The 27,968-nt window shown below is 44.3% G+C and overlaps 1 protein-coding gene across 1 annotated transcript; it reads left to right on the top strand.

Moving 5' to 3' along the window:
• On the top strand, positions 1-27,024 carry LOC115121237 (BTB/POZ domain-containing protein 3-like). Its single transcript, XM_065002718.1, has 7 exons — positions 1-1,086; positions 4,416-4,506; positions 12,375-12,493; positions 13,198-13,399; positions 18,095-18,289; positions 20,529-23,342; positions 26,390-27,024. Exons 1-6 carry the CDS (start codon positions 752-754, stop codon positions 21,162-21,164), a joined length of 1,578 nt encoding a protein of 525 aa, XP_064858790.1. The 5' UTR covers positions 1-751; the 3' UTR covers positions 21,165-23,342; positions 26,390-27,024.
• The last annotated feature ends 944 nt before the right edge of the window (positions 27,025-27,968 follow it).

Below are 27,968 nucleotides of genomic sequence, written 5' to 3'. Positions count from 1 at the left end.
CAGCCTCATCCTTTCATCTGCTGTAGTCAGCAGAATACAGGAGGAAGGGAGCAGAGTGTAGCACAGACACCGGAGCTGCTTTACACAGAGAGCATCCTGCAGGAGAGACAGGACCTGAGTTACAGAGCGGAGAAGGAGAGAGATAACGGGAGAGAAAGAGAGGGAGAAACAGAGAGAGAAAGAGATAAGCAGAGAGAGAAAGAACGGATAGAGAACCAGAGAGAAAGGTAGATAGAGAGAGAAAGAGAGAGAGAGAAAAGAAAGAGAGAGAAAGCAGGCTGTCTGCCTTAGGACTACTGCAGCTGCACTAAATCTCTTGGCTGTCACGCCAGCACTCACCGGAGGAGAGAGGAGATAGAAGATAGAAGAGAGAGGAGAGTGATTTCACTAAGGATTTCATTGGTATGGTCTCTGGGACGAATAGCGATGGGTACCCAACAAGACCGTCTGTCACCAGATCAAACTTAAAAAGGAAAACTGGAGGAAAAGAAAAGTTCCTTTGGATTGCTCCTGTCTATCTTCTCCAGAAAAAGCATTAGATTCTACCTTTCTGTTTTCTTGAGTAAAGTGAAGGAGAAGAGAGAAAGTGCAGGATAACCTTGTGACTATTTCCTAAAAGATGAACCGACGGTACAGTAGAAGGAGGATTTCTGACTGACTAACTCTTTGCCCTTTGCTCTCCACTGTCCTGTCCTGTCCGAGCCCCCCCACCTCTCCATACACTCCCACTGCTCGGCGGGACAACACACTCATGGTGGATGCAAAGGGCCGGAACATGAAATGTCTGACCTTCCTCTTGATGCTCCCAGAGTCAGTCAAGAGCAAGTCACTGAGCTCCAGGAGCTCCAAAAAGACAGTAAACAGCAGCAGCGCTGCCGGGGGCAGTACCGGGTCCAAGCTGCCTCCGGTGTGTTACGAGATCATTACCCTGAAGAACAAGAAGAAAAAGAGGATGGCAGATATTTTCCCTAAGAAGCAGGGTGAAGGGTCGTCCACCACCACAGTGCAGGAGAACCAACAACAGAACCTGAATAACAACATTCAGAACTGTAACTGGCAGGGGCTGTACTCTACTATACGAGAGAGGTAGGTGACACTAACTAACCAACTAACTAACAAACTAACTAACCCATATACTAACTAACCAACTTATTAACTAACCCATATACTAACTAACCCATATACTAACTAACCCATATACTAACCCATATACTAACTAACCCATATACTAACTAACCCATATACTAACTAACCAACTAACTAACCAACTTATTAACTAACCCATATACTAACTAACCCATATACTAACTAACCCATATACTAACTAACCCATATACTAACTAACTAATCTACTAGGGAGGTAGGTGACACTAACTAACGTATGAGAGAGGTAGGTGACACTAACTTACTAACTAACTAACAAACTAACAAACCCATATACTAACTAACCCATATACTAACTAACTAATATACTAGAGAGGAAGGTGACACCAACTAACTCATATACCAGAGAGGTAGGTGACACTAACTAACTAGAGGTAGGTGACACTAACTAACTAATATACTAGAGAGGTAGGTGACAATAACTAACTAACTAGAGAGGTAGGTGACACTAACTAACTAATATACTAGAGAGGTGGGTGACACTAACTAACTAATATACTAGAGAGGTAGGTGACACCAACTAACTCATATACCAGAGAGGTAGGTGACAATAACTAACTAACTAGAGAGGTAGGTGACACTAACTAACTAATATACTAGAGAGGTGGGTGACACTAACTAACTAATATACTAGAGAGGTAGGTGACACCAACTAACTCATATACCAGAGAGTTAGGTGACACCAACTAACTCATATACCAGAGAGGTAGATGACACTAACTAACTAGAGAGGTAGGTGACACTAACTAACTAAAGGTAGGTGACACTAACTAACTAATATACTAGAGAGGTAGGTGACACCAACTAACTCATATACCAGAGAGGTAGATGGCACTAACTAACTAGAGAGGTAGGTGACACTAACTAACTAGAGAGGTAGATGACACTAACTAACTAGAGAGGTAGGTGACACTAACTAACTAACTAACAAACTAACTAACTAACTAACTAACTAGAGAGGTAGATGACACTAACTAACTAGAGAGGTAGGTGACACTAACTAACTAACTAACTAACTAACTAACTAACTAACTAACTAACTAACTAACTAACTAGAGAGGTAGGTGACACTAACTAACTAACTAACTAACTAACTAGAGAGATAGGTGACACTAAATAACTAGAGGTAGGTGACACTAACTAACTAGAGGTAGGTGACACGAACTAACTAGAGGTAGGTGACACTAACTAACTAGAGGTAGGTGACACTAACTAACTAGAGGTAGGTGACACTAACTAACTAGAGGTAGGTGACACTAACTAACTAGAGGTAGGTGACACTAACTAACTAGAGGTAGGTGACACTAACTAACTAGAGGTAGGTGACACTAACTAACTAGAGGTAGGTGACACTATCTAACTAGAGGTAGGTGACACTATCTAACTAGAGGTAGGTGACACTAACTATCTAGAGGTAGGTGACACTAACTAACTAGAGGTAGGTGACACTAACTAACTACTATACTATAGAGGTAGGTGACACGATCTAACTAATATACCAGAGAGGTAGGTGACACTAACTAACTAGAGAGGTAGGTGACACTAACTAACTAACTAACTAACTAACTAACAAACTAACTAACTAGAGAGGTAGGTGACACTAAATAACTAGAGGTAGGTGACACGAACTAACTAGAGGTAGGTGACACTAACTAACTAGAGGTAGGTGACACTAACTAACTAGAGGTAGGTGACACTAACTAACTAGAGGTAGATGACACTAACTAACTAGAGGTAGGTGACACTATCTAACTAGAGGTAGGTGACACGAACTAACTAGAGGTAGGTGACACTATCTAACTAGAGGTAGGTGACACTAAATAACTAGAGGTAGGTGACACTAACTAACTAGAGGTAGGTGACACTAACTAACTAGAGGTAGGTGACACTAACTAACTAGAGGTAGGTGACACTAACTAACTAGAGGTAGGTGACACTAACTAACTAGAGGTAGGTGACACTATCTAACTAGAGGTAGGTGACACTAACTAACTAGAGGTAGGTGACACTATCTAACTAGAGGTAGGTGACACTAAATAACTAGAGGTAGGTGACACTAACTAACTAGAGGTAGGTGACACTAACTAACTACTATACTAGAGAGGTAGGTGACACGATCTAACTAATATACCAGAGAGGTAGGTGACACTAACTAACTAGAGAGGTAGGTGACACTAACTAACTAACTAACAAACTAACTAACTAACTAACTAACTAAATAACAAACTAACTAACTAGAGAGGTAGGTGACACTAACTAACTAACTAACAAACTAACTAACTAACTAACTAACTAACTAAATAACAAACTAACTAACTAACTAGAGAGGTAGGTGACACTAACTAACTAACTAACAAACTAACTAACTAACTTACAAACTAACTAACTAACTAACTAAAACTAACTAACTAACTTACAAACTTACAAACTAACTAACTAACTAACTAACTTACAAACTAACTAACTAACTAACAAACTAACTAACTAACTAACTAACAAACTAACAAACTAGAGAGGTAGGTGACACTAACTAACTAACTAACAAACTAACTAACTAACTAACAAACTAACTAACTAGAGAGGTAGGTGACACTAACTAACTAACTAACAAACTAACTAACTAACTAACTAACTAACTAACTAACTAACAAACTAACTAACTAACTAACTAACTAACTAACTAACTAACTAACAAACTAACTAACTAGAGAGGTAGGTGACACTAAATAACTAGAGGTAGGTGACACTAAATAACTAGAGGTAGGTGACACTATCTAACTAGAGGTAGGTGACACTATCTAACTAGAGAGGTAGGTGACACGATCTAACTAATATACCAGAGAGGTAGGTGACACTAACTAACTAGAGAGGTACGTGACACTAACTAACTAATATACTAGAGAGTTATGTGTCACTAACTAACTAATATAATAGAGAGGTAGGTGAAACTGGCCCTTTTCTCAACCCCATTTCTCAACTTTGGTATGAACTGGAACACTGAAGCTGCCTGTCCTCACTAATGCTCTTATGGCTGAATAGAATTCTAGTGACCTAGTGGAAAGCCTTCCTAGAAGAGTGGAGGCCGTTACAGCAGCAAAGGGCAGATCAACTCAATATTAATACCAATGATTTTGAAATGAGATGTTGGACGGGCAGTTGTCCACATACTGTTGGTCGTGTAGTGTATGAGAGTTACTATTGCCATACAGCACAGGTGAAGGGCTTTGATCTTCCTCTGGTCTGTTTTTCAGAAACTCTGTGATGTTCAACAATGAGTTGATGGCCGACGTTCATTTCGTGGTGGGACAGACAGGAGGGACACAGAGACTTCCAGGACACAGGGTGAGTGTAACCGGCGGGGGTTGAACCCTTCTCCTGATCGGCACGGTCCAAGGGTGATATTTGAGATTAAGGTAGGGATCATTTATCAAATCAAATCAAATCTAAATCAAATCACATTTATTTATACATTTCGTACATCAGCTGATATCTCAAAGTGCTGTACAGAAACCCAGCCTAAAACCCCAAACAGCAAACAATGCAGGTGTAGAAGCACGGTGGCTAGGAAAAACTCCCTAGAAAGGCCAAAACCTAGGAAGAAACCTAGAGAGGAACCAGGCTATGTGGGGTGGCCAGTCCTCTTCTGGCTGTGCCGTGTGGAGATTATAACAGAACATGGCCAAGATGTTCAAATGTTCATAAACGACCAGCATGGTCGAACAATAATAAGGCAGAACAGTTGAAACTGGAGCAGCAGCACGGTCAGGTGGACTGGGGATAGCAAGGAGTCATCATGTCAGGTAGTCCTGGGACATGGTCCTAGGGCTCAGGTCCTCCGAGAGAGAGAAAGAAAGAGAGAAGGAGAGAATTAGAGAACGCACACCTAGATTCACACAGGACACCGAATAGGACAGGAGAAGTACTCCTGATATAACAAACTGACCCCAGCCCCCCAACACATAAACTACTGCAGCATAAATACTGGAGGCTGAGACAGGAGGGGTCATTTATCACTAGATTGATTGATGCATGATTTCAAATAACCTCTGCGACATACGACTTTTATCTAACTGTCCTCCACTACATACGACTGTTATCTAACTGTCCTCCACTACATACGACTTTTATCTAACTGTCCTCCACTACATACGACTGTTATCTAACTGTCCTCCACTACATACGACTGTTACCTAACTGTCCTCCACTACATACGACTGTTACCTAACTGTCCTCCACTACATACGACTGTTACCTAACTGTCCTCCACTACATACGACTGTTACCTAACTGTCCTCCACTACATACGACTTTTACCTAACTGTCCTCCACTACATACGACTGTTATCTAACTGTCCTCCACTACATACGACTGTTATCTAACTGTCCTCCACTACATACGACTTTTACCTAACTGTCCTCCACTACATACGACTGTTATCTAACTGTCCTCCACTACATACGACTGTTACCTAACTGTCCTCCACTACATACGACTTTTACCTAACTGTCCTCCACTACATACGACTGTTATCTAACTGTCCTCCACTACATACGACTGTTACCTAACTGTCCTCCACTACATACGACTTTTACCTAACTGTCCTCCACTACATACGACTGTTATCTAACTGTCCTCCACTACATACGACTGTTACCTAACTGTCCTCCACTACATACGACTGTTATCTAACTGTCCTCCACTACATACGACTGTTATCTAACTGTCCTCCACTACATACGACTTTTACCTAACTGTCCTCCACTACATAAGGCTTTTACCTAACTGTCCTCCACTACATACGACTGTTACCTAACTGTCCTCCACTACATACGACTTTTACCTAACTGTCCTCCACTACATACGACTGTTACCTAACTGTCCTCCACTACATACGACTGTTACCTAACTGTCCTCCACTACATACGACTGTTACCTAACTGTCCTCCACTACTTAAGGCTTTTACCTAACTGTCCTCCACTACATACGACTTTTACCTAACTGTCCTCCACTACATACGACTGTTACCTAACTGTCCTCCACTACTTAAGGCTTTTACCTAACTGTCCTCCACTACATACGACTGTTATCTAACTGTCCTCCACTACATACGACTGTTACCTAACTGTCCTCCACTACTTACGACTGTTATCTAACTGTCCTCCACTACATACGACTGTTATCTAACTGTCCTCCACTACATACGACTGTTATCTAACTGTCCTCCACTACATACGACTTTTATCTAACTGTCCTCCACTACATACGACTGTTATCTAACTGTCCTCCACTACATACGACTGTTACCTAACTGTCCTCCACTACATACGACTGTTACCTAACTGTCCTCCACTACATACGACTGTTACCTAACTGTCCTCCACTACATACGACTGTTACCTAACTGTCCTCCACTACATACGACTTTTACCTAACTGTCCTCCACTACATACGACTGTTATCTAACTGTCCTCCACTACATACGACTGTTATCTAACTGTCCTCCACTACATACGACTTTTACCTAACTGTCCTCCACTACATACGACTGTTATCTAACTGTCCTCCACTACATACGACTGTTACCTAACTGTCCTCCACTACATACGACTTTTACCTAACTGTCCTCCACTACATACGAATGTTATCTAACTGTCCTCCACTACATACGACTGTTACCTAACTGTCCTCCACTACATACGACTTTTACCTAACTGTCCTCCACTACATACGACTGTTATCTAACTGTCCTCCACTACATACGACTGTTACCTAACTGTCCTCCACTACATACGACTGTTATCTAACTGTCCTCCACTACATACGACTGTTATCTAACTGTCCTCCACTACATACGACTTTTACCTAACTGTCCTCCACTACATAAGGCTTTTACCTAACTGTCCTCCACTACATACGACTGTTACCTAACTGTCCTCCACTACATACGACTTTTACCTAACTGTCCTCCACTACATACGACTGTTACCTAACTGTCCTCCACTACATACGACTGTTACCTAACTGTCCTCCACTACATACGACTGTTACCTAACTGTCCTCCACTACTTAAGGCTTTTACCTAACTGTCCTCCACTACATAAGGCTTTTACCTAACTGTCCTCCACTACATACGACTGTTACCTAACTGTCCTCCACTACATACGACTTTTACCTAACTGTCCTCCACTACATACGACTGTTATCTAACTGTCCTCCACTACATACGACTTTTATCTAACTGTCCTCCACTACATACGACTGTTATCTAACTGTCCTCCACTACATACGACTGTTACCTAACTGTCCTCCACTACATACGACTGTTATCTAACTGTCCTCCACTACATACGACTGTTACCTAACTGTCCTCCACTACATACGACTGTTACCTAACTGTCCTCCACTACATATGACTGTTACCTAACTGTCCTCCACTACATACGACTGTTACCTAACTGTCCTCCACTACATACGACTGTTATCTAACTGTCCTCCACTACATACGACTTTTACCTAACTGTCCTCCACTACATACGACTGTTATCTAACTGTCCTCCACTACATACGACTGTTACCTAACTGTCCTCCACTACATACGACTTTTACCTAACTGTCCTCCACTACATACGACTGTTATCTAACTGTCCTCCACTACTTAAGGCTTTTACCTAACTGTCCTCCACTACATACGACTGTTATCTAACTGTCATCCACTACATACGACTGTTACCTAACTGTCCTCCACTACTTACGACTGTTATCTAACTGTCCTCCACTACATACGACTGTTATCTAACTGTCCTCCACTACTTAAGGCTGTTACCTAACTGTCCTCCACTACATACGACTTTTATCTAACTGTCCTCCACTACATACGACTTTTACCTAACTGTCCTCCACTACATACGACTGTTATCTAACTGTCCTCCACTACATAAGGCTTTTACCTAACTGTCCTCCACTACATACGCCTTTTATCTAACTGTCCTCCACTACATAAGGCTTTTACCTAACTGTCCTCCACTACATACGACTGGTACCTAACTGTCCTCCACTACATACGACTGTTACCTAACTGTCCTCCACTACATACGACTTTTATCTAACTGTCCTCCACTACATACGACTTTTATCTAACTGTCCTCCACTACATACGACTTTTACCTAACTGTCCTCCACTACATACGACTTTTATCTAACTGTCCTCCACTACATACGACTTTTACCTAACTGTCCTCCACTACATACGACTGTTATCTAACTGTCCTCCACTACATACGACTTTTATCTAACTGTCCTCCACTACATACGACTGTTACCTAACTGTCCTCCACTACATACGACTGTTATCTAACTGTCCTCCACTACATACGACTGTTATCTAACTGTCCTCCACTACATACGACTGTTACCTAACTGTCCTCCACTACATACGACTTTTATCTAACTGTCCTCCACTACATACGACTGTTACCTAACTGTCCTCCACTACATACGACTGTTATCTAACTGTCCTCCACTACATAAGGCTTTTACCTAACTGTCCTCCACTACATACGACTTTTATCTAACTGTCCTCCACTACATACGACTGTTACCTAACTGTCCTCCACTACATACGACTTTTACCTAACTGTCCTCCACTACATACGACTTTTACCTAACTGTCCTCCACTACATACGACTGTTACCTAACTGTCCTCCACTACATACGACTGTTACCTAACTGTCCTCCACTACATAAGGCTTTTACCTAACTGTCCTCCACTACATACGACTGTTACCTAACTGTCCTCCACTACATACGACTGTTACCTAACTGTCCTCCACTACATACGACTTTTACCTAACTGTCCTCCACTACATAAGGCTTTTACCTAACTGTCCTCCACTACATACGACTGTTACCTAACTGTCCTCCACTACATAAGGCTTTTACCTAACTTTCCTCCACTACATACGACTGTTACCTAACTGTCCTCCACTACATACGACTTTTACCTAACTGTCCTCCACTACATACGACTGTTATCTAACTGTCCTCCACTACTTAAGGCTTTTACCTAACTGTCCTCCACTACATACGACTGTTATCTAACTGTCATCCACTACATACGACTGTTACCTAACTGTCCTCCACTACTTACGACTGTTATCTAACTGTCCTCCACTACATACGACTGTTATCTAACTGTCCTCCACTACTTAAGGCTGTTACCTAACTGTCCTCCACTACATACGACTTTTATCTAACTGTCCTCCACTACATACGACTTTTACCTAACTGTCCTCCACTACATACGACTGTTATCTAACTGTCCTCCACTACATAAGGCTTTTACCTAACTGTCCTCCACTACATACGCCTTTTATCTAACTGTCCTCCACTACATAAGGCTTTTACCTAACTGTCCTCCACTACATACGACTGGTACCTAACTGTCCTCCACTACATACGACTGTTACCTAACTGTCCTCCACTACATACGACTTTTATCTAACTGTCCTCCACTACATACGACTTTTATCTAACTGTCCTCCACTACATACGACTTTTACCTAACTGTCCTCCACTACATACGACTTTTATCTAACTGTCCTCCACTACATACGACTTTTACCTAACTGTCCTCCACTACATACGACTGTTATCTAACTGTCCTCCACTACATACGACTTTTATCTAACTGTCCTCCACTACATACGACTGTTACCTAACTGTCCTCCACTACATACGACTGTTATCTAACTGTCCTCCACTACATACGACTGTTATCTAACTGTCCTCCACTACATACGACTGTTACCTAACTGTCCTCCACTACATACGACTTTTATCTAACTGTCCTCCACTACATACGACTGTTACCTAACTGTCCTCCACTACATACGACTGTTATCTAACTGTCCTCCACTACATAAGGCTTTTACCTAACTGTCCTCCACTACATACGACTTTTATCTAACTGTCCTCCACTACATACGACTGTTACCTAACTGTCCTCCACTACATACGACTTTTACCTAACTGTCCTCCACTACATACGACTTTTACCTAACTGTCCTCCACTACATACGACTGTTACCTAACTGTCCTCCACTACATACGACTGTTACCTAACTGTCCTCCACTACATAAGGCTTTTACCTAACTGTCCTCCACTACATACGACTGTTACCTAACTGTCCTCCACTACATACGACTGTTACCTAACTGTCCTCCACTACATACGACTTTTACCTAACTGTCCTCCACTACATAAGGCTTTTACCTAACTGTCCTCCACTACATACGACTGTTACCTAACTGTCCTCCACTACATAAGGCTTTTACCTAACTTTCCTCCACTACATACGACTGTTACCTAACTGTCCTCCACTACATACGACTGTTACCTAACTGTCCTCCACTACATACGACTGTTACCTAACTGTCCTCTGATACTTAAGGCTTTTATCTAACTGTCCTCCACTACATACGACTGTTATCTAACTGTCCTCCACTACATACGACTGTTATCTAACTGTCCTCCACTACATACGACTGTTACCTAACTGTCCTCCACTACTTAAGGCTTTTACCTAACTGTCCTCTGATACTTAAGGCTTTTACCTAACTGTCCTCTGATACTTAAGGCTTTTACCTAACTGTCCTCTGATACTTAAGGCTTTTACCTAACTGTCCTCTGATACTTAAGGCTTTTATCTAACTGTCCTCCACTACATAAGACTTATCTAACTGTCCTCCACTACTTAAGACTTATCTAACTGTCCTCCACTACATAAGACTTATCTAACTGTCCTCCACTATCTCTTCTCTCTCTCCAATAGTATGTTCTGTCTTCCAGTTCTCTCACCATCTCTCTCTCTCTCCAACAGTATGTTCTGTCTTCCAGTTCTGTCTCACCATCTCTTCTCTCTCTCTCCAACAGTATGTTCTGTCTCACCATCTCGTCTCTCTCTCTCCAACAGTATGTTCTGTCTTCCAGTTCTGTCTCACCATCTCTCTCTCTCTCCAACAGTATGTTCTGTCTCACCATCTCTTCTCTCTCTCTCCAATAGTATGTTCTGTCTCACCATCTCTTCTCTCTCTCTCCAACAGTATGTTCTGTCTTCCAGTTCTGTCTCACCATCTCTTCTCTCTCTCTCCAACAGTATGTTCTCTCACCATCTTTTCTCTCTCTCTCCAATAGTATGTTCTGTCTCACCATCTATGCTCTCTCTCTCCAACAGTATGTTCTGTCTCACCATCTATGCTCTCTCTCCAACAGTATGTTCTGTCTCACCATCTATGCTCTCTCTCTCCAACAGTATGTTCTGTCTCACCATCTATGCTCTCTCTCCAACAGTATGTTCTGTCTCACCATCTATGCTCTCTCTCTCCAACAGTATGTTCTGTCATCCAGTTCTGTCTCACCATCTCGTCTCGCTCTCCAACAGTATGTTCTGTCTCACCATCTCTCATCTCTCTCCAACAGTATGTTCTGTCTCACCATCTCTTCTCTCTCTCTCCAACAGTATGTTCTGTCTTCCAGTTCTGTCTCACCATCTCTTCTCTCTCTCTCCAACAGTATGTTCTGTCTTCCAGTTCTGTCTCACCATCTCTTCTCTCTCTCTACAACAGTATGTTCTGTCTCACCATCTCTTCTCTCTCTCTCCAACAGTATGTTCTGTCTTCCAGTTCTGTCACACCATCTCGTCTCTCTCTACAACAGCTCTACACTTCTAAGAAGTACATTGTGCCCCACCTGGCCAGAGCCTGTGTTAACTTTCTGTTCTGTCTTCCAGTTCTCTGTCTCACCATCTATGCTCTTTCTCCAACAGTATGTTCTGTCTCACCATCTATGCTCTCTCTCCAACAGTATGTTCTGTCTCACCATCTATGCTCTTTCTCCAACAGTATGTTCTGTCTCACCATCTATGCTCTCTCTCCAACAGTATGTTCTGTCTCACCATCTATGCTCTCTCTCCAACAGTATGTTCTGTCTCACCATCTATGCTCTCTCTCCAACAGTATGTTCTGTCTCACCATCTATGCTCTCTCTCCAACAGTATGTTCTGTCTCACCATCTATGCTCTCTCTCTCCAACAGTATGTTCTGTCTCACCATCTATGCTCTCTCTCTCCAACAGTATGTTCTGTCTCACCATCTATGCTCTCTCTCCAACAGTATGCTCTGTCTCACCATCTATGCTCTCTCTCCAACAGTATGTTCTCGCTGTTGGCAGTTCAGTGTTCCATGCCATGTTTTATGGAGAGCTTGCGGAAAACAAGGATGAAATCCGGATTCCGGACATGGAGCCTGCTGCATTCCTGGCAATGTTGAAGTAAGGAAGAAGTCCTCTAGTTTTCTTACGTCCATTTTTTCTCCTCTTCAACTCCCTCTATTTCTGAATTCCAAATTTAACCTTTCTCTCTCATTATTGTTATCATCTTTCTTTCTCTCTCTCTCTCTCTCTCTCTCTCTCTCTCTCTCTCTCTCTCTCTCTCTCTCTCTCTCTCTCTCTCTCTCTCTCTCTCTCACTCACTCACTCACTCACTCACTCACTCACTCACTCACTCACTCACTCACTCACTCACTCACTCACTCACTCACTCACTCACACACACACACACACACACACACACACACACACACACACACACACACACACACACACACACTCACACACACACTCACACACATATATATATACACATGTATCTCGCGTATCAAACTGTAGCTAGAGCCCTATTGTCCCTGGTTAAATATAGTGCGATATGATAGGAACAAGGTACCATTTGGAACACAAACACAGTGTTGAAATGTACACTGATAATGTTATAGGCCTTGGGATGTCGAGAATAAATTCAGTACAAGAAAAGATGCTGATTTCTACACCTAATATTTCACACAGCTTTTTTTTATAGCAGTACATTAATCAATCATCAATAATAAGAGTCAAATCGAAAATAACTGATAAGAAAATAATATTATTATAATTATAATTATTCTTCTAATAACCACCCCTCTACCTGCACCTATCCCCAGGTACATCTATTGTGATGAGATAGACCTGAATGCTGACACAGTGCTGGCCACGCTCTACACTGCTAAGAAGTACATTGTGCCCCACCTGGCCAGAGCCTGTGTTAACTTTCTGGAGACTAGCCTTTCAGCCAAGAACGCCTGCGTCCTGCTTTCACAGAGCTGTTTGTTTGAGGAGCCTAAGTTGACCGAGCGATGCTGGGAGGTGAGAAACCTTTGTGAATATTGTACTGACAAGGAGAGAGTGGGAAACCTTTGTGAATATTGTACTGACAAGGAGAGAGTGGGAAACCTTTGTGAATATTGTACTGACAAGGAGACAGTGAGAAACCTTTGTGAATATTGTACTGACAAGGAGACAGTGAGAAACCTTTGTGAATATTGTACTGACAAGGAGACAGTGAGAAACCTTTGTGAATATTGTACTGACAAGGAGACAGTGAGAAACCTTTGTGAATATTGTACTGACAAGGAGAGAGTGGGAAACTTTTTTTGTGAATATTGTACTGACAAGGAGACAGTGAGAAACCTTTGTGAATATTGTACTGACAAGGAGGCAGTGAGAAACCTTTGTGAATATTGTACTGACAAGGAGACAGTGGGAAACCTTTGTGAATATTGTACTGACAAGGAGAGAGTGAGAAACCTTTTTTGTGAATATTGTACTGACAAGGAGACAGTGAGAAACCTTTGTGAATATTGTACTGACAAGGAGAGAGTGGGAAACCTTTTTTGTGAATATTGTACTGACAAGGAGACAGTGAGAAACCTTTGTGAATATTGTACTGACAAGGAGCCAGTGAGAAACCTTTGTGAATATTGTACTGACAAGGAGACAGTGAGAAACCTTTTTGTGAATATTGTACTGACAAGGAGCCAGTGGGAAACCTTTGTGAATATTGTACTGACAAGGAGACAGTGAGAAACCTTTGTGAATATTGTACTGACAAGGAGACAGTGAGAAACCTTTTTGTGAATAGTGTTTTGATAAGAAGGTAGTTTTACTTCTGACAGCATTTATTGGAAAGAAGATGGGTCACTATAATAGGTTCAGGAACATCTTTCCTAAGATAGAACAGGATATGTTACATAGGGATAGGGCATTATGGGTACTGTCGTATATAATGCTACGAATATACGCTACACAAAAATATAAAAATCAAAATGCAACAATTTTAAAGCTGACTTGAGTTACAGTTTATATAAAGAAATCAGTCAATTGAAATAAAGAAATTAGGACAAAATCTATGGATATCACATGACTGGGAATACAGATATGCATCTGTTGGTCGGGGCCTGGATCAGAAAACCAGTCAGTATCTGCTGTGGATCAGAAAACCAATCAGTATCTGGTGTGGATCAGAAAACCAGTCAGTATCTGCTGTGGATCAGAAAACCAGTCAGTATCTGGTGTGGATCAGAAAACCAGTCAGTATCTGCTGTGGATCAGAAAACCAGTCAGTATCTGCTGTGGATCAGAAAACCAGTCAGTATCTGATTCCACCATTTGCCTCATGCAGCGCGACACATCTCCTTCACATAGAGTTGATCAGGCTGTTGATTGGGGTCTGTGGAATGTTGACCCACTCCTCTTCAATGGCTGTGTGAAGTTGCTGGATATTGACGGGAACTAGAACACGCTGTCGTACATGTCGATCCAGAGCATCCCAAACATGCTCAATCAGTGGCATGTCTGAGTATGCAGGCCTTGGAAGAAGTGGGACGTTTTCAGCTTCCAGGAAATGTGTACAGATCCTTGTGACATGGGGCCGTGCATTATCATTCTGAAACATGAGGTGTTGGGGGTGGCTGAATGGCACGACAATGGGCCTCAGGACCTCGACATGGTATCTCTGTGCATTCAAATTGCCATAGATAAAATGCAATAGTGTTTGTTGTCCATAGCTTATGCCTGCCAATACCATACCACCACCACCACCATGAGGAACTCTGTTCACAACGTTGACATCAGCAAACCGCTCGACAACACGACACCATACACGCTGTCTGCCATCTGCCCGGTACAGTTGAAACCTGGATTACTCTGTGAAGAGCACACTTCTCCAGGATTGCAGTGGCCATTGAAGGTGAGCATTTTGTCGGTTACAAAACCGAACTGTAGTCAGGTCACAGGATGATGAGTCAAAGAGATGGATGAAACAGTTACTGACAGTTTGTAGAGAAATTATTTGGTTGTGCAAACCCACAGTTTCATCAGCTGTCCGGGTGGACGGTCTCAGACGATCCCGCAGGTGAAGAAGCTGGATGTGGAGGTCCTGGGCTAACAAAGTTACACGTGGTCTTGCGTTTGTGAGGCAAGTTGGTCTTTCTGCCAAATTCTCTAAAACTACGTTGGAGGTTGCTTATGGTAGAGAAATTAACATTCAATTCTCTGGCAACAGCTCTTTTGGACACTCCTACAGTCAGCATGCCAATTGCATGCTCCCTCAAAACTTGAAAAATCTGTGGCATTGTGAGTCTAAGCCCTGTCCAAGCCGATGGAGGTGGGTGAGGGGGAGGGCTTCTACTAAGATATAATTAATTTTTTTATTAAGGCCATAACCATGATTTTATTTTTTTTGCTACTTGATTTAGAAATTGTAAGACCCCTTGAAGTATCAAACACATGTATTAAATGAAAAATGTTACATATTTATTTCTCCCCTGTTTTCAGGGGCGTAACATTTTTGGTAACCTGTCACATAATCACTACATAGAACAACACATAGTCCCCCATCAAAATATCTAAAGAAAGTTTGTTCTGACGTGTCTGAGATATATCTGTATCTATATCTGAGAAATAGAAGAAACATCAGGAAACAGTTTATTTAATATTAGTATTTAATTGTTGGTTCTAAACAGTCTCCATATATACTTCCATACATGTTTTCAACTGGTACCGAGGGACCTTCAGACAAGTCCTGTGGGGCCTGTGGGAGTCCTAACAGCAAAACAACAATGTGTGAGTGGTTGTGAGGCCTGTGGGAGTCCTAACAGCAAAACAACAATGTGTGAGTGGTTGTGGGGCCTGTGGGAGTCCTAACAGCAAAACCACAATGTGTGAGTGGTTGTGAGGCCTGTGGGAGTCCTAACAGCAAAACAACAATGTGTGAGTGGTTGTGAGGCCTGTGGGAGTCCTAACAGCAAAACAACAATGTGTGAGTGGTTGTGAGGCCTGTGGGAGTCCTAACAGCAAAACCACAATGTGTGAGTGGTTGTGAGGCCTGTGGGAGTCCTAACAGCAAAACAACAATGTGTGAGTGGTTGTGAGAGTCTCATCTTTCCACAGAGGGGTCATGTTAGTGTGTATCCCAAAGTTTTTTGGCGAATCGCATCTCTGCATGTCTGGCAGACATATCAGTGTGGATGACGGATCACCACCTCAAGCTGAACCTCGGCAAGACGGAGCTGCTCTTCCTCCCGGGGAAGGACTGCCCGCTCCATGATCTCGCCATCACGGTTGACAACTCCATTGTGTCCTCCTCCCAGAGCGCTAAGAACCTTGGCGTGATCCTGGACAACACCCTGTCGTTCTCAACTAACATCAAGGCGGTGGCCCGTTCCTGTAGGTTCATGCTCTACAACATCCGCAGAGTACGACCCTGCCTCACACAGGAAGCGGCGCAGGTCCTAATCCAGGCACTTGTCATCTCCCGTCTGGACTACTGCAACTCGCTGTTGGCTGGGCTCCCTGCCTGTGCCATTAAACCCCTACAACTCATCCAGAACGCCGCAGCCCGTCTGGTGTTCAACCTTCCCAAGTTCTCTCACGTCACCCCGCTCCTCCGCTCCCTCCACTGGCTTCCAGTTGAAGTTCGCATCCGCTACAAGACCATGGTGCTTGCCTACGGAGCTGTGACGGGAACGGCACCTCAGTACCTCCAGGCTCTGATCAGGCCCTACACCCAAACAAGGGCACTGCGTTCATCCACCTCTGGCCTGCTCGCCTCCCTACCACTGAGGAAGTACAGTTCCCGCTCAGCCCAGTCAAAACTGTTCGCTGCTCTGGCCCCCCAATGGTGGAACAAACTCCCTCACGACGCCAGGACAGCGGAGTCAATCACCACCTTCCGGAGACACCTGAAACCCCACCTCTTTAAGGAATACCTAGGATAGGATAAAGTAATCCTTCTCACCCCCCCCTTAAAAGATTTAGATGCACTATTGTAAAGTGGCTGTTCCACTGGATGTCATAAGGTGAACGCACCAATTTGTAAGTCGCTCTGGATAAGAGCGTCTGCTAAATGACTTAAATGTAAATGTAAATGTTTGAACGCTACAGACAGAAGTTGGCGGATTGGCTGTACTGACTTCAGACGATTCCCAAGACTATTGTTGGGGTCGTAGGGCAAAATGGAGAACAAACTGTTCGGACGCTACAGACGATTTTGTGAGAAGGCCGCTTTTAGGGACTCATGGTCTGATAAACACCTAAAGACCTCTATCTCTTTAACCTTTCAGATGTGGACTGATGCAGTGAACAGAGAGCATCTAGCTTAATTTGCAAATTAGATTTCCTCTGGGGAGCAAACACTGACCTTAGGGGGTTAATCAGTTTATTGATATGCCACATATCAGGTGGAAGGTTTATCTTGGCAAAGGAGAAATGCTACCTATAACAGGGATGTAAACTAAGTTGTGCACATTCGAGAAAAATCAGCTTTTTGTGCGTATGGAACATTTCTGGGATGTTTTATTTCATCTCATGAAACATGGGATCAACACATGTTGTGTTTTATATTTTTGATCTGTATATTTTGGGCTAAAATGCGTTTATCATTGATGTTGTCTGTTATCTTCAATTTGACCAGTGTGTTGTCTCTGCATGCTGAAGAAGGATGCAGCCAAAACGCATCTATAGCCTACAGATTATTCACGCTGTCCATCCCCATCCCACCAGGTGATTGATGCCCAGGCAGAGCTGGCCCTGCGGTCGGAGGGTTTCACTCACATCGACTCCCAGACACTAGAGAGTATCCTCCAGAGAGAGACCCTCAACGCCAAAGAGGAGGTGGTGTTTGAGGCAGCTCTGAGCTGGGCCGAAGCAGAGTGTCAGAGACAGGACCTCACCACCTCCATCGACAACAAACGCAAGGTATTACTAACTGGAATTACAGCAACAATGACAGTAACTAGCAACCCAACATTTTAGCCATTTTGGCAAGAGGTTGACGAGGTTGCCAGGTGGTTTCTAAAATGTTTATTTCACCTTTATTTAACCAGGTAGGCTAGTTGAGAACACTTTTATTTAACCAGGTAGGCTAGTTGAGAACACTTTTATTTAACCAGGTAGGCTAGTTGAGAAAACCTTTATTTAACCAGGTAGGCTAGTTGAGAACAAGTTATCATTTGCAACTGCGACCTGGCCAAGATAAAGCATAACAATTTGACACATATAACACACAGAGTTACACATGGAATAAACAAAACATACAGTCAATAATACAATAGAGAAAAAGAAAAGAAAAAGTCTATATACAGTGAGTGAAATGCGGTAAGATAAGGGAGTTAAGGCAATAAATAGGCCATGGTGGCGAAGTAATTACAATATAGCAATTAAACACTGGAATGGTAGATGTGCAGAAGATGAATGTGCAGGTAGAGATACTGGGGTGCAAAGGAGCAATTTAAATAAATGTATACAGTATGGGGATGAGCTAGATAGATGGGCTAGATAGATGGGCTGTTTACAGATGGGCTATGTACAGGTGCAGTGATCTGTGAGCTGCTCTGACAGCTGGTGCTTAAAGTTAGTGAGGGAGATATGGGTCTCCAGCTTCAGTGATTTTTGCAGTTTGTTCCAGTCATTGGCAGCAGAGAACTGGAAGGAAAGGCGACCAATGAGGAATTGGCTTTTGGGGTGACCAGTGAGATATATCTGCTGGAGCGCATGCTACGAGTGGGGTTGCCAGTGAGCTAGCAGAGTCTTTTAGATGACCTGTAGCCAGTGGCGACGAGTATGAAGCGAGAGACAACCAACGAGAGTGTACAGGTCGCAATGGTGGGTAGTGTATGGGGCTTTGGTGACAAAACGGATGGCACTGTGATAGACTGCATCCAATTTGTTGAGTAGAGTTGGAGGCTATTTTATATATGACATCGCCGAAGTCGAGGATCGGTAGGATGGTCAGTTTTACAAGGGTATGTTTTGCACCATGAGTGAAGGATGCTTTGTTGCGATATAGGAAGCCAATTCTAGATTTAAGTTTGGATTGGAGATGCTTAATGTGAGTGTTGGGTGAAGGTCACTACATTCCCTTATGAATGTAATTATTGATGATATCTTATACTTATACAATAGTATGGCATGTTTAGGAGTACTTTGTATGGCTTCTCAGTTTCTAGTGTGTTAAGTATTTAGGTTTTACCAGGTGTGGTTTTAATATATGCAGTTGAAGTCAGAAGTTTACATACACTTTGGTTGAAGTCATTAAAACTCGTTTTTCAACCACTCCACAAATTTCTTGTTAACAAATTGTAGTTTGGCAAGTCGGTTAGGACATCTACTTTTTTTTTCCCCAACAATTGTTTACAGACAGATTATTTCACTTATAATTCATTGCATCACAATTCCAGTGGGTTAGAAGTTTACATACACTAAGTTGACTGTGCCTTTAAACAGCAAGGAAAATTCCAGAAAATGATGCCATGGCTTTAGAAGCTTCTGATAGGCTAATTGACATCATTTGAGTCAATTGGAGTGTACCTGTGGATGTATTTCAAGACCTACCTTCAAATCCAGTGCCTCTCTGCTTGACATCATGGGAAAATCAAAAGAAATCCGCATAGACATCAGAATTTATTTTAGACCTCCACAAGTCTGGTTCATCCTTGGGAGCAATTTCCAAATGCCTGAAGGTACCACGTTCATCTGTACAAACAATTTTTGTGGGCAGAACTGAGAAAGCGTATGCGAGCAAGGAGGCCTACTAACCTGACTCTGTTACACCAGCTCTGTCAGGAGGAATGGGCCAAAATTCACCAAACTTATGTAGGAAGCTTGTGGAAGGCTACCTGAAATATTTGACCCAAGTTAAACAATTTAAAGGCAATGCTACCAAATACTAATGTAAACTTCTGACCCACTGGGAATGTGATGAAAGAAATTAAAGCTGAAATAAATCATTATCTCTACTATAATTCTAATATTTCACATTCTTAAAATACAGGGGTGATCCTAACTGACCTAAGACAGGGATTTTTAACTAGGATTAAATGTCAGGAATTGTGAAAAATTGAGTTTAAATGTAGTTGGTTAAGGTGTATGTAAACTTCCGACTTCAACTGCATATATTTTTGAATAAATGAATGAATCAACCCTCTCTCTTTTGTAGGTGCTGGGCAAGGCCGTATTCCTCATTCGCATCCCCACCATGACATTGGATGACTTTGCTAATGGTGCCGCTCAATCAGGCGTCCTGACCCTGAACGAAACCAACGACATCTTCCTGTGGTACACCGCAGCCAAGAAACCGGACCTCCTGTTCGCCAGCCAACCACGGAAGGGCCTGTCTCCTCAGCAATGCCACCGTTTCCAGTCCTGTGCCTACCGGAGCAACCAGTGGCGCTACCGGGGACGCTGCGACAGCATTCAGTTCACAGTGGACCAACGCATCTTCATCGCTGGGTTTGGCCTCTATGGCTCCAGCTGCGGATCGACCGAGTACTCGGCTAAGATTGAGCTCAAACGCCAGGGCCTTCTCCTCGGACAGAACCTGAGTAAATACTTCTCTGATGGTTCTAGCAACACGTTCCCCGTGTGGTTTGAGTACCCTGTGCAGATAGAACCGGATATGTTCTACACGGCCAGCGTGGTGCTGGATGGGAGCGAGTTGAGTTACTTTGGACAGGAAGGCATGACGGAGGTGCAGTGTGGGAAGGTGACGTTTCAGTTCCAGTGTTCGTCAGACAGTACCAACGGAACCGGAGTCCAAGGGGGACAGATACCTGAACTCATCTTCTACACATAAATTAACCTAATGCCTAATGTGTACCTTCTGTGACCATTCACATGTCTGGTTCCGCGTCCACTCACGTCCTTGGAAAAGTATCCCATGAACATGTGCGGAATGGGAGGGGAACGTTCAATATTGCAACATTTTTGTTTGATTGGCCTTAGTGCGGAAGAGGAAGGTATGAGTTATGGACCATACCATTAGTTTGGCAGTAAAATGACCTAGTGGCCTCATGGGTGGAATGTAATGAATATTTTTTTTAATTGCATAATTGTCAAGTGGTTTTGTGATATTTCAGTCTGTGATGTGTATCAATTGTAATATTGGGATGCAAACTCAAAATGTAATACATATCAACTCGATGTCTGACACAGGTGTCTTTTTGTCAGCCCATAACTATGTGTGTGAGGTGTATACCTTCGTAGATGTGTTTACTGCTACCAATAAATACTCTGTGTGACCCTGTTTTAGCCCACCGTACTAAAACGTCTTAAGTTCTATGGTTGGATGGTCAAAATGTGTCCATGGTGTCTGAGAATGGATTTAGTTTCTAGGTGATAATTTATTTGCAGGTGCTGGAAGACTTTAGGATAGTGGACTCATTACTGTCTTCAACAGATATTTTCTTTGTACATTGTGTCAGTATTATTTGGACTTCTCTCTTTCTGTACGTGCGAAACAACAGATATCTAATTTGGGAATTTGAAAACACGTAATTGAGGATTCTGTTTTGGTGCTGTTAGATGGTCTCCCACTCTGTGCCATGAGTTCTTAATCTTAAAAAATAGTCTCTAACATCAGAGCATAAACTGAAGAGGGTTCAATATCATAACATGTCTCTAATGTATGTACAGAGATAGCCCCATTGTCACGAATATTACCGAAGGTGACTCCCCTTCTTGTTCGGGTGGCGCTCGGCGGTCGTCGTCGCCGGTCTACTAGCTATCGCTGATCCGTTGTTCTGTGTTCGTTTAGTTCTGTCTAATTGGTATCACCTGTTTCTTGTTTGGTTGTTAGGATAGGGTTATATATAGTCTGTTCAGCCCGCTTCTGTTTCGTGCGGGCTTGTTCTCCTGTTTCTTTGGTTGAGTGTATTTTTGTTGGCATTTGGGTTTCACGCTGTCCGTTTATATTTCTGTTCATTTGTGTTTCCACTTTTGTTCATGTTATGTTTCCAGGACATTAAAGCGTGTTGTTTTTCCCACATCCTTTGCTCTCTGCGCCTGACTCCACACCTCTTCACTCATTGACACGTAACAGAAGCCCGCACCTCCTATGGAGTCAGCAGGAGCAGCGACCACTCCTCTTCCCACTATGGAAGAGCGAGTTCAACATCACACGTCCATCCTCCATCGCCTAGGATCAGCGATGGATCAGATGATGGAGAGGATGGATCGTTGGGAGAGGAATGGTTTCCCTACTACTACCCCACCGACCCTCCTACCAGCAACTCTACCATCTCCCCCATCTGGATCCGGTTCCAGCGCTCTGCGCATTACGCCTCCGAGGAATTACAATGGAGCAGCGACGGGGTGCCAGGGATTCCTGCTGCAATTAGACCTCTACCTGGCCACCGTTCGGCCGGCCCCCTCGGAGGAGGAGAGAGTAGGGGTCCTCATCACCTGCCTGACCGGTAGAGCCCTGGAGTGGGCTAATGCGGTCTGGAACGGGCCCGACTCAGCGAAGGACAACTACCCGGAGTTCATCCGCTGTTTCAGGGCTGTGTTCGATCACCCTCCAGAAGTTCGAGCGGCGGGTGAGAGATTGTTCCATCTTAGACAGGGGACGAGGAGCGCGCAGGACTTCGCGCTGGAGTTCCGGACCTTGGCTGCGGGAGCAGGGTGGAACGACAGGGCCCTGATAGACCATTACAGGTGTAGCCTGAGAGAGGACGTCCGTAGGGAGCTGGCCTGTCGGGATACTACACTTAGCCTGGATGGACTGATAGACCTGTCGATCCGGTCGGACCATCTGCTAGCTGCTCGTGGACGTTCTGAAAGGGTCCTGTCAGTTCTACCTCCTGATCCTCCTGCCCCTATCCCGATGGAGCTAGGAGGGACTGCGTCAAGGGAGATCGGAGGAGGAAGCTCCTCCTGTACCAGTTGTGGCCGGAGAGGGCACACGTCTGGTCGGTGCTGGAGGAATTAATCTGGGAATCGTGAGGGCAGGCAGAACACTCATCGGTCACCCCAGGTGAGTAAGCACCACACTCTCCCAGAGTTTCCTGTTGGTCACATGTTCCTATTAATTTGTTTCCTGAATTATTCTCCTTCTCTCCAGCATAAGTCACTGGTAGATTCAGGCGCAGCTGGAAACTTTATAGATCGCGGACTCGCTCAGAGGTTGAGGATTCCGTTAGTAAAAGTAGACCCCCCTTTTCCCGTGCACTCTTTAGATAGTCGACCATTAGGGTCAGGGCTGGTGAAGAAAGCCACAATTTCGTTGGAGATGATTACGCAGGGGAATCACAAGGAGCGAATTAGTTTGTTCCTTATCGATTCACCTGCGTTTCCAGTTGTTCTGGGGATTCCCTGGCTAGCTATTCATAATCCTACGATTTTGTGGAAACAGGGAACTCTACAGGGGTGGTCTGATGAGTGTTCAGGCAGGTGTGTAGGGGTTTCCATCGGTGCGACAACGGTGGAGAGTCCAGACCAGGTTTCCACCGTGCGCATTCCAGCTGAGTATGACGATTTGGCTATCGTTTTCAGTAAAAAGAAAGCGACCCAATTACCACCCCATAGGCAGGGGGATTGTGTGATAAATCTCCAGGGTAACGCTGCACTCCCCAGGAGTCATGTGTATCCTTTGTCCCAGGAGGAGAAGGTGGCTATGGAAACTTATATCACCGAGGCTCTGGGACAGGGGTACATTCAGCCCTCCATGTCACCTGTCTCTTCGAGTTTCTTTTTTGTGAAGAAAAAAGATGGTGGTTTACGTCCGTGTATTGATTATAGAGGTCTAAATTCCATCACGGTGGGTTTTAGTTACCCACTACCTCTCATTGCTACGGCAGTGGAATCATTTCACGGAGCGCAGTTCTTCACTAAACTGGATCTCAGGAGTGCTTATAATCTGGTGCGTATTCGGGAGGGAGATGAGTGGAAAACTGCATTTAGCACTACGTCGGGCCATTATGAGTACCTCGTCATGCCATACGGTTTAAAGAATGCTCCAGCTATATTTCAATCCTTTGTGGATGAAATACTCAGAGACCTGCACGGACAGGGTGTAGTGGTGTATATTGACGATATTTTCATCTACTCCGCTACACGCACTGCGCATGTATCTCTTGTGCGCAAGGTTCTTAGACGACTGCTGGAGCATGACCTGTATGTGAAGGCGGAGAAATGTGAGTTTTCCAAACAATCAGTTTCCTTCCTGGGTTATCGCATTTCCAGCTCTGGTTTGGTAATGGAGGGTGACCGCATAAAGGCCGTGCGTAATTGGCCGACTCCGACCACGATAAAGGAGGTGCAGCGGTTCTTGGGATTTGCCAATTACTACCGGAGGTTTATCCAGGGTTTTGGTCAGGTAGCTGCCCCTATTACCTCACTGCTGAAGGGGGGGTCGGCGCGTTTGCAGTGGTCAGCAGAGGCGAACGGAGCTTTTCATAAGTTGAAGGCGATGTTTACTGAGGCGCCGGTGTTGGCACATCCGGACCCTTCTTTGGCGTTTATAGTAGAGGTGGACGCATCCGAGGCTGGGGTTGGAGCGGTGCTCTCACAGCGTTCGGGTGTGCCTCCGAAACTCCGCCCCTGTGCCTTTTTTTCAAAGAAACTCGGGCCAGCGTAGCGGAATTATGATGTGGGGGATAGGGAGTTGTTGGCTATGGTTAAGGCCCTGAAGGTGTGGAGACACTGGCTTGAGGGGGCTAAGCACCCTTTCCTTATCTGGACTGACCATCGTAACCTGGAGTATATCCGATCAGCTAGGAGACTGAATCCTCGTCAGGCAAGGTGGGCCATGTTTTTCACCAGATTTCGTTTCACTATCTCGTATAGACCAGGTTCTCTCAACACTAAGGCTGACGTGCTGTCAAGACTCTATGACACTGAGGACAGGTCCATCGATCCTACTCCCATCATTCCGGCAGCTAAGCTGGTGGCACCAGTAGTATGGGATGTGGACGCGGACATCGAGCGGGCGCTAAGGGGGGAACCTGCGCCTCCACAGTGTCCGGAGGGTCGTAGGTACGTGCCTCTGGCTGTCCGTGATCAATTGATTCGATGGGCTCATTGTCTACCCTCGGCGGGTCACCCAGGTATTTAAAGGACAGTGAGAGGTCTGGAGAGGAAGTACTGGTGGCCCACTTTGAGGAGGGATGTGCGATTCTATGTTTCCTCCTGTTCGGTGTACGCCCAGAGTAAGGCTCCTAGACACCTGCCAAGAGGTAAATTACAACCTCTTCCCGTTCCACAACGGCCTTGGACCCATCTTTCGGTGGATTTTCTTACTGACCTCCCCCCCTCTCAGGGTAACACTACAATCCTGGTCGTTGTGGATCGGTTCTCTAAGTCCTGCCGTCTTATCCCATTGCCCGGTCTCCCTACGGCCCTACAGACTGCGGAAGCTCTTTTCACCCATGTCTTCCGGCACTACGGGGTGCCCGAGGATATAGTTTCTGATCGGGGCCCCCAATTTATCTCCCGTGTTTGGAGGGCATTTATGGAACGTCTGGGGGTCTCGGTCAGCCTGACCTCGGGGTATCACCCGGAGAGTAATGGGCAGGTGGAGAGAGTGAACCAGGAGGTGGGTAAGTTTCTGCGGTCGTATTGCCAGGACCGGCCAGGGGAGTGGGCGAGATATATTCCCTGGGCAGAAATAGCCCAGAACTCGCTAAGCCACTCCTCTACCAACATGTCACCATTTGAGTGCGTGTTGGGGTACCAGCCAGTCCTGGCACCGTGGCATCAGAGCCAGACTGAGGCTCCTGCGGTGGAGGAGTGGGTACAGCGCTCTAAGGAGACCTGGAGGGCGGTCCAAGAGTCATTACGCCAAGCGAGTATAAGGCAGAAGAAGAGCGCTGACCGTCACCGCAGTGAGGCCCCCGTGTTTGCACCTGGGGACAGGGTCTGGCTCTCGACCCGAAACCTGCCTCTCCGCTTGCCCTGCCGGAAGCTGGGTCCGCAGTGTATAGGGCCATTTAAAGTCCTGAGGAGAATAAATGAGGTTTGTTATTGATTATTACTTCCTTCATATTATCGTATTAACCCCTCATTTCATGTGTCTCTTCTCAGGCCGGTGGTAGCTGGTCCTATGCAGGAAGATGAGGTTCCGGAGGTTCCTCCGCCCCCTCTGGACATCGAGGGGTCCCCGGCGTACAAGATACGAGCCATTCTGGACTCTAGACGCCGGGTGAGAGGCTTGCAGTACCTCGTTGACTGGGAGGGGTACGGTCCGGAGGAGAGGTGCTGGGTCCCGGTGAGGGATATTCTAGAGCCATCTATGTTGAGTGAATTCCATCGCCTCCGTCCGGATCGTCCCCGAGGCCGGCGTCGGCGCGCTGCGGGAGCTATGCGTCAGGAGGGGGGTACTGTCACGAATATTACCGAAGGTGACTCCCCTTCTTGTTCGGGTGGCGCTCGGCGGTCGTCGTCGCCGGTCTACTAGCTATCGCTGATCCGTTGTTCTGTGTTCGTTTAGTTCTGTCTAATTGGTATCACCTGTTTCTTGTTTGGTTGTTAGGATAGGGTTATATATAGTCTGTTCAGCCCGCTTCTGTTTCGTGCGGGCTTGTTCTCCTGTTTCTTTGGTTGAGTGTATTTTTGTTGGCATTTGGGTTTCACGCTGTCCGTTTATATTTCTGTTCATTTGTGTTTCCACTTTTGTTCATGTTATGTTTCCAGGACATTAAAGCGTGTTGTTTTTCCCACATCCATTGCTCTCTGCGCCTGACTCCACACCTCTTCACTCATTGACACGTAACACCCATTTATTACATTTTCAGCTAAACAATGCTACCTTATATAATGTTACTTACCCTACATTATTCATCTCATATGCATACGTATATACTGTACTCTACATCATCGACTGCATCCTTATGTAATACATGTATCACTAGCCACTTTAACTATGCCACTTTGTTTACTTTGTCTACATACTCATCTCATATGTATATACTGTACTCGATACCATCTACTGTATGCTGCTCTGTACCATCACTCACTCATATATCCTTATGTACATATTCCTTATCCCCTTACACTGTGTATAAGACAGTAGTTTTGGAATTGTTAGTTAGATTACTTGTTGGTTATCACTGCATTGTCGGAACTAGAAGCACAAGCATTTCGCTACACTCGCATTAACATCTGCTAACCATGTGTATGTGACAAATAAAATTTGATTTGATTTGATTTGAAACCCAAATCTAACTGGCCTGTAGCTCAGGCCCTGAAGCAAGGAAATGTGTATACTTGGTACCATTTGAAATGAAACACGTTGAAGTTTGTGAATTGAATGTAGGAGAATATAACACAATAGATCTGGGAGAAGAAAATACAAAGAAAACACCAACCACCTTCTTTGAAATGCAGCAGAACAGCCATCACTCTGGTTGCAATTCCAATGGTGTCCACAAGATGGCAGCCGTGTATGTGCAAAGTTTCAGACGGATAACTTGAAGTATGAGCGTACTACATGAAATTTAAGCGTGAATTCACCCAGGTACATTTGGGCAAATTGTGAAGCAGACATTTGCATTCATATTACATTTTTCTATAAGAATATCGTCAAATCTGTGTACTTGGACTTCAGCTTTTCAAGTATTAGTGGCCATATTATAAGTTCAACATTTGCAAAACAACCAGTTTT

This window comes from Oncorhynchus nerka, linkage group LG16 (genome assembly GCF_034236695.1).
Source record: "Oncorhynchus nerka isolate Pitt River linkage group LG16, Oner_Uvic_2.0, whole genome shotgun sequence".
NCBI classification, from domain to species: domain Eukaryota; kingdom Metazoa; phylum Chordata; class Actinopteri; order Salmoniformes; family Salmonidae; genus Oncorhynchus; species Oncorhynchus nerka.
Note: the sequence above shows the minus strand (reverse complement) of the source record. Positions and strands in the feature narration are given on the sequence as shown.